This window comes from Drosophila mauritiana, chromosome 2L (assembly GCF_004382145.1).
Source record: "Drosophila mauritiana strain mau12 chromosome 2L, ASM438214v1, whole genome shotgun sequence".
Lineage (NCBI taxonomy): Eukaryota > Metazoa > Arthropoda > Insecta > Diptera > Drosophilidae > Drosophila > Drosophila mauritiana.
In genome coordinates this window covers 10,886,781-10,895,065 of record NC_046667.1, presented here as the reverse complement: position 1 = coordinate 10,895,065, position 8,285 = coordinate 10,886,781, and the positions used below count along the sequence as shown (strand labels likewise).

Here is an 8,285-nt window from a genome sequence, read left to right as displayed (position 1 = left end):
AATAGGTACTCAGTTTGCCGAATGGATTTCTCCCAAATAACAACATTTACTAATAAAATTAATTGTAATTTTATCATAGCGTGTTTTGCTTGAGTTAAATATGCTAATTTTTAGTTATTTGAAAATTGTTCTGCAGCGCCTGCCAGCATTCATAGTATGCGGCATCCAGTTTTTGGCAGGTCTCCTCGCCCCACTTGGTCACGGCCAAACTTAGAGAGGATTCGAACATGAAGGCCTTCAAGGAAGTGCATAACTAGGTTACTAAGCCCCATTCCAGACTATCAATAATCCAACCCACCTGAGTTCCCTCGGCCACGCGTTCCGGCACCAACTTGGCATTCGAGGCACCTTCAAAGCACTTGACATCTGGACCATGTGGTGTCATCATGGAGTGGAGAGTCGCTCCTCCAGCTGCAAAGCCATCCTCCTTGGCCTCATACTTGCCCAGAATCAGGCCCATGAACTCGCTCATGCAGTTCCCTAACAATAAAGATGACCATGAGATGGAAATAATAGTACCTTAATATGCACATACTGTGGTAATAGGGTGGCCTGAAGGTGTGCTCCTGCACTGACCAGCGGGGTGGAAAGATCACAAAGTCGGCTATGGCAGTTCCAGCTCTTAAGCTGGGACAAGTGAGCACGGTGAATATGCTGGGATCACAATGGTCAAAGCTGACCGAGTTGATCACCATGAACTTGGACAGATCGTACTTGAATGGCACATAGTTGCCATGCCAAGCCACCACATCGAAGACGCTGTGATTTTGCTTGGCTACGAAGAGGCGACCTTGGAATTTTGAAATCACCTGGAAGTCTTTTTCAAAGAATTTATTTCATAATCACTTTTCAATTTATTATTAAATATGCGCTGATATTTACCCTTTACATCCCGATCATCGAACCACGCCACTGGAGTCTCGAAATCTCTGGGATTGGCCAAACCATTAGCACCAATGGGACCCAGATCTGGCAAAACGAAGTGACCATCGTAGACCTCCAGGATATAGCCCCTAAAAAACCGTAATGGATTAATTGCAGTGATCATTATGTAAGCTTCTTGCTTACCTAGAAGGAGAATCCACATTTACAGCAAATCGTATTCCTTGTGGTATAACGCAGATCTCATTTGGAGCCACAGACATCCTTCCAAACTCTGTGGTTATATCTAGGACTCCTTGCTGGGGCACTAAAGCAATGATTAAAAATATGAGTTATATTCTAACATTCAAGGATAAAAACTGATCATCTTACCAATCAAAAAGTCACCATCGCTGTTGTAGAAAGCTGAGTTATCCATTGAGCTGTTGCAGGAGTAAATGTGTATGGCGAGACCATGACGAGATCTGGGATCTCCCGCTCCACAAACCGTGTGCAAGCCTTCCACAAAGTTCACCCTTTTTCCGTCCTTTGGAGGCAGATCAAAGGGTTTCCAACGAAGCTGAGTCATAAGGAAAATAATATATATATGTTTATATTGATATCTAACTATTATAATCACCTGGTTTGGGTTCGGTGGCTGCTCATCCCAGTTTTGCCTAAAGTACTCCGCACCCTTGAAGGGCTGGAATGGAAGGTGCACGGCAGAGGGCAACTTCCTGTAGAGCCACGTGCGCACATTCTCCGTCCTGGGCGCAGTGAAGGCACTTCCGGATAGCTGCTCCGCATAGAGTTTGTATGGGCACACTTGTGGTGAGTTCTGTCCCACTGGCAAGGAGTTGGGATACCTCTCATCCTCAGATGAGAAGTGAGACCCAAAACCCGAGAGGTACTATAATGTAAAATAAATACATTTGAGTAAAATTTCTCTTCAAATTCAAAATGCACGCCGTATCAATAACAATTTTATCACCAAACACCAACAAAATCAAATGGAGGTAATAAACATATTCAAGTCGATAACTGGTTTTTTTATAACCAACGAAGGGAATTGGGAAGCACGCAAATTAGTAACATATGTATATATTTGCCACGCAATGCATTTGTTAAGAAAACTAACTCATATCCCACAATTACTGTGAAAGATATGAAAATAGATACACTGTTCTAATATCTTATCTGCACAATCTGTCTAACTTTTAGAAACCGAAAGTTTATCGTTTTTATCCCGTTTTTATACACCAACACAGAATTATTATATTCATAGAGCGATCACCTTGTATTCCGACATGTCTGTTCCTCCGGCGGTTTATAGAAGCACTGAAGTTTACGGATCATAGGCGACCCCTACTTATATATGCTCGATCCAGTCAGGCCACCTGTTCTCCATCGCTAGATGGCGAGTGTTTTGAATACTGGCCGGAGAAACTAGTCCCCGTGCAAAGGCCGGTCCCCTAAAATGCGGCGAATGATACCAGAGATAAACACCTGCCCCCCAGTTGTTGATGCGTGCGGATTGTTTTGATTTTGTTACCAACTAAATAGAACCACTAGAAAGCATACGTGATTCGCTTAGCATAGCGGTTATACTGGTTTAAAAATGGGCTATACTTCTGTAAATATAGCCGAGCACTTTTATAATAGTAAACCATACTGCTTAGCGTAAACAATGTTTATAAAATTAGTACTTGATCATTGACAACTAAATCAATAAGTTCATATACTTATCCTGCAGCAAAGAATATAACACAGATGCTGTAAACTAAGTAACTAGTCGTTTAATTTATTGCGGCAAAGATTCAAAGTTATAGTTTATACGGTAGGCAATACAATACACAGTGATGTGTGCGCTGTCTGTATATTAAAATACTTAAAGTACTTTTATGCGGTAATTAAACCTAAATTAGTAAGAGTACATTAAATTATACGTTTAAGGACATACAGCGCTCGTGAGGTGGTGAATAAAAGCGGAAATTCACTCGTAGGACTGGCGAAATCTATACGGATGATGATTGTTTCGATTGAGATATGCACGGCATATCCTAGTTGTAAAAAATAATCCAAAGTATACAAAGTACATTTTTAGAAATTCATAAACTTAAGAAAAAGAAGACGAACATTTTAAAATAATTATCCCGGGAGATACTGATTGGGCGATTAAAATGACCGATCTTGGTTTGCAAATGGATGCAAACGCGGCATTACGTATGGGAATATATACTGTTGGGAAAATACTGCGACTTCGATTGCGCTGGCAAGGACTCCGATTCAGCCATCCTAGTCGTGCGACAGATTCAAGATATCATCGCCCATGTTGTTTTTCGGCATCTTGGCCGGAGGCGGTGCAGCCAGATCGGCCACCGATGCGAATTCCATGCGCTTCTTAGGCACTCCGCCGCTGCCGAGCAGCGCTCCTGGCGGTGCCAACTCTCCGTAAAGGCGGCTTATGTCCGGCGAGGGTCGTCGATGCGAAGAACTGCTGCTACCGTCGGAGGGGGCCGGCGATGGTGTGTTCGAGGGCACACTCGATATGGCCAGGTCCACGGCACTGAAGTTGTACTTGCCACCAGAGTTCGAGTTGCTGCCTCCGCCGCCGCTACCGCCACTGCTAGCCGACTTCGTGGGCGTAAGACGCTCCAAAGCAGGAGATGCCGATGATTCCCGGGTGCGCGCCGATGACGGCGTCGTGGACTTCGGTGGTTTCATCATCATCGCCGACAGCGATTCCTGCTGGATCTTGAACAACGCCGATGGAGTCATGAACATATTATTCGCGGCCAGTGTGGTTTTTGACAATGGATCGGGTATGCCGTATTTGCCATGTTGCTGCTGAAAGAAGGCAGCGTAGTCCTGCATTTTTTCCTGTGCCAAGGCATTATAGTATGCTGCTTGATTGGATAGGGATGAAGGTGAAGACATTCCGGAGACCCCAGCGTTGCCGGAGGAGCTGCCCGACTTCATGGCATTTGCTGAGGACCCCGCTCCCACCACGGCTCCCGAGGGCGTGGCAAACAGCGCGTCCAAGTCGGCCGCAGCTTTATTTTGGCGATAAAGCAATGCCTTGATCTCCGAATCCTGCTTCTCCAGCTGCAGCAACTGATTTAGCATATCACTCTGAATGTCCTTCTGCTTTTGCTTAGACCCACCTCCGCTAGCACCTCCTCCGACTCCAACTCCCGATGAGAGAAGAGCGGATAGCTCATTGTGGGCTCCTGCCATGTGCTTGTTGGAGGACATTGCCGCTGCAAATTGATTGTTGGGATCAAACAACTTGGTGTAGGTCTGCAACAGTGCCGTGTAGTCCGCTTGCGCAGCCGCCTGCTGTTGTTGTTGCTGCTGCTGCTGATGTTGCTGCTGCTGTAACTGTTGCTGCTTCTTGGACGAACTGCTGTTGGAACTACCACTGGAGGCAGTCTGTGGAGGCGGTGGTATTGAGGAAGCTGCCACTGCTGCCATATGCTGCTGCAGGAACGCGTTGAGGTCGTTGCTCTGCTTACTTTGCTGCATGTAGGAGTCATAGCCGAGCAATTTTGATGCCTGAATAAGGTTGTTGTAGTCGGCACTAAGAGCAGCTGCTGCTGCTGCTGCTGGCGAAGATTTCGAGGACTTGCTGGATGAAGAGTTCGAGGATTGACCTCCAGTCAGAGCGTTAGCAGCAGGCACTCCTAGTCCGGCACCTGTCAGATAGCTGTAGTCTGATCCAAAACCCAAGGTGCCCAGGGTGGTGGCTCCGAGGGCTTCCGCCTGCTGAAGGAGCAGTGCTGCATATTCCGGAGACCGAATGAGCTCGCTCATTTTTAACGGATCGTTTTTTAGTTCATCTAGCTCCTTCATCAATTTCGTTTTATACGAATTGGAAGTTGAGCTGGAGTTCGAGGAGGAGGATGAGGACGAGGACTTCGATGATCGTTCCGACTTGGACTTGCTACTGCTATGGGCGTTGCTGTTTCCGCTGCCTCCGATTCCCACACCCGTGGGCAGCGGCATATTGAAGCTATTCGAGTAGGCAGCCACTGCTGCTGCCACATTGGGGTCATTCAAACCGGACGATGCGGAGGCATTGCTTTGCTTAGAGCCACCCACCTTGGCTGCTGCCGCCGCCAACTGGTTTAGAGAGGAGCTGCCGTAATCCTTGCGCTGCTGCTGGAATAGCGCAGCCAAATCTCCTTGAAGGAAGTTCGGAGGAAGCTGCCCCGCCAGCTGAGCCAAACTAGCAGCCATCAGATCATTGGCCGTGGGCAGACAAGCGGCAGCTGGAGGCACCAAAGCTGCTGCAGCTGCCTCATATTTGTTCGGCGTAATGCTGGGGCTGTTCCGAGCAATATCGCTGACGCTAAACTTGCCCGGACTGGGCGCAGGCGAGTTGCGTGTGCGGGAGGTGGATGCGTGTGACGAGGTATCCGATTTGGCGGGCGACGGTGACGCCCTAACTGGAACCTCAAACTTGGCGGGACTGGCGGAGTTCGATTGGATAGTTATTGGGCTGTCCCTGGGTGAGGCATTCAAAGCGGAAGTCAGGGCCGAAGTCGTCACTGCAGGTGTGATGGCAGGTGGCGCAGTAACTGCGGGAACTTGGGGTGGTAGCAGCTGGCTGGGCGTTGCTGGCAAAACTGGAGCTACCAAATTGGGCAGCACGGGCGGTAGACTCGTAGGATTGGGCGTGGCCAGAGGCGATAGCATTCTCACGGGGTTCATATTCAGACCGGACGGCATGCAGAGCTGCTCCTGAAGCGACATCACCTTAAGTTCACTTGCCTTTTGCTCCGCCTGTGCGTTAGATTCCTCCTCCGCCTTGCGCCCACTGTCCTCCAAAGCACCCATAGCTTCATTAAACTGCTCCTCTTTCGGCGGATTTATCTTGACATCGCCGCTTAGATCCATGAGGACAACAGGTTTGTCTTCCTCCTTAACCTCCAGCTCGTCATTGTCGATGATCTTGATAGTCTTGGGTGGAATGAAGTCGTCTTCCTGCTCACAATCCAGCACTGCACATATCCAGTTCCACAGCGCTTTATCGCTCTGCTTGGAGGGAAACTTTGGGTAGAGTGTGTTTTTCAGCTTTTCGTTGTAGGTAACGTCGTTGTTATAGATGTTCCGGAACTTGACCATCTCGCTCCGGTACTGCGAGTAGTAGTCCACGCACAACTGTATCTCAGAGCGCACCTCCTCGGGTATCTCCTTGTCCGGCAGCACCGAATACTGCATCAGCATTGGTCGGCCATACTCCATCGACTGTCTGTTCTCGTTGGGTGGAACTATCCAAATACACTTGACCACCGACTCCAGGGTAGGGTTCTCATCGTAGTAAGGGGCTGTAGGGTAGAATGTATTTTTCGATTAAAGCCGAACTTGAAGTATTTGCACAGAATTTAAAAGGCCATTGGGATAACACGTACATATAATAAGGGAGACACAGGGCGTATAGGTGAGATCGCTCGCACCGCGCATTTTGATTTGATAGTCCAACTGTGCATCGCAGTCGCGCAACGTAGGTTCCGCCTGAAACTTAGGATGCGAATGATACCATCCAACCAACAACAGTTGATCCTGAATCATCATCTTCTGAATATCACGCTCCACTTCGCCGGCTCGCTGTCGATCAAAGCGCGTGCTGCGACAAGGATATGTCTTAGTGATGGATAGAGCTGAAATGACCAAACATGTAGAAAATGCCTATGTAGTATAAATCGCAAGCCGAGCCGGACTCACTGTGTGTGTTCATGTCCCAGGTGCCCCCTAGATAACCGCACACCTCGCGCACCGTCAAGTGGCAGTGGAAATCCGCCAGCAGGAGGGCAGAGGAGTTCACTGTGATGAGGAAGGGCTGCAGTTTGCCCACCGAAGTAAACGGCACAGATTCAATCAACATATTGGCGTCACTACGGATAAATATAATTGGATTAAAATACAAATCCTAATAAGTATTCAACATCCAGCATTTAGATTTAAACTAAAAACAAACCAGACTATTCTTTGAAGAAACCACCCCCTCTCAAAATTCATGATGCATTTGGTCTACTCACTGTACTACGTTGCGATTCGAAACGGTATTATGTGCGAAAACGGTTCGCTTGACGACAATCTCCGGGGTGTCAGTCTTGCGTTCAGCATCTATGGATACGATGGAATTAGCAAGGATTATAAAGCAAGTGGGCTTTACCTACCCAGCTCACAATCATCCAGCGGCGTCTCCTTTTGCAGCGCGCACTTTCGCAAATACGTGTTCTTGTAGGCGTCCAGCTTCTTCCCCTTGTACTTGACCGAGGCCCAGCCGCAGCCGCTCTTCTTCTCCGGATTGATGATCCGCTTGCAGTGCATTGCCCAGGCGCTGGGCGTGAGGAATATTGTCTCAGTCTCATGGGATTTGATCTTACCGTCGGCCAGCAGATCGCCAACGAACTTCTGGCCCAGATATTCGATGGTCATTAAGCCCAGGCCCGGCTGCAGGACATTGGCAGCCATCAGCGTTTGCAGGGTGACGGTGCGTCCGGTGCCATTGAAGCCCTCGTAGTTCTCCTTGGTCTAAAGGGTTTGAATAGGAAATATTATACATTTTCAAAAAGCTTAAGGTATCTCGCTCACTTCATCGTCGTTGTCCTCGTCGCCAGCATCGCTGTCCACATCCTTGTCGCACATGTTGTCCTCCAGTATGGCTACAGGTGCTGCACCGTCCAGGGGCGGTGGCCCAGGGTCCGGAGTGACGTCCACAGCTTCCGTCGTAGCTGGTGCACGCTCCCCCTCCTCCTCTTGCACCCCTTCGCCCACACAATCGTTTGTTATTTGCGGCGGCGGCGGCGGCTGCAGCACCTCCCCCTCCACTTCTCCATCATTATCACAGTCTCCCTCGCCATCGGAGCTGCTCACCACCTGGTTTTCGCCTGCCTCGTCCACACCATGTTCCACTCCGTTCTCCATGCGTTCTTGTCGCGAATTTTGTGCAATTCTACGGATATTTTACTTTCAAGATACTTAAGTTTTGCGAAAAAAAAACTGATGGATGCAGTAGGGTAGCTGCTTTTTCTACCCAGAATACCGAAACTAATTAAAACCGCCAATCCACGGTCACACTTGCTAGCGGGTCAATTTTTACCGGTAAAAACGGTGGAATGGCGTTGCCATACATAAAATGAGTAGTATTGAATCGGTTATTTATTACAGAAACACAAGAACTGTTTTTATTTTTTATTTATACTTATTACAGAAACACAAGAAATGTTTTTATTTTCAAATGTTAATTTATCATAAAAGAGTTCAAGTCTTCGAGGCATTTTCGTAATAATTTTTGTTGAAATGCATTAATTGTACTATTTTTAGCGTAGATTTTAGTCATGGGTCGATAACAGTGTAAATGTAATAATTTTACTTTTAAATTAATTTTAATTTTGATCTATTTAAGTACTTAATTT

General features: G+C 47.5%; 2 protein-coding genes across 2 annotated transcripts; both read right to left on the bottom strand.

Annotated features, from left to right (window-relative positions):
• Positions 1–53: 53 nt before the first annotated feature.
• Positions 54–2,235, bottom strand: LOC117150613 (homogentisate 1,2-dioxygenase). The gene is made up of 8 exons (XM_033317579.1): positions 2,156–2,235; positions 1,502–1,771; positions 1,255–1,441; positions 1,069–1,189; positions 883–1,013; positions 536–817; positions 299–480; positions 54–235 (listed from the first exon to the last, which is right to left on the bottom strand). The coding sequence occupies exons 1-8, from the start codon at positions 2,168–2,170 to the stop codon at positions 104–106; spliced, it is 1,320 nt and encodes a 439-aa protein (XP_033173470.1). The 5' UTR covers positions 2,171–2,235; the 3' UTR covers positions 54–103.
• Positions 2,236–2,637: 402 nt separating this feature from the next.
• On the bottom strand, positions 2,638–7,904 carry LOC117139643 (MPN domain-containing protein CG4751). Its single transcript, XM_033302106.1, has 6 exons — positions 7,462–7,904; positions 7,044–7,401; positions 6,903–6,990; positions 6,589–6,758; positions 6,276–6,524; positions 2,638–6,191 (listed from the first exon to the last, which is right to left on the bottom strand). The coding sequence occupies exons 1-6, from the start codon at positions 7,792–7,794 to the stop codon at positions 3,157–3,159; spliced, it is 4,233 nt and encodes a 1,410-aa protein (XP_033157997.1). The 5' UTR covers positions 7,795–7,904; the 3' UTR covers positions 2,638–3,156.
• Positions 7,905–8,285: the final 381 nt, after the last annotated feature.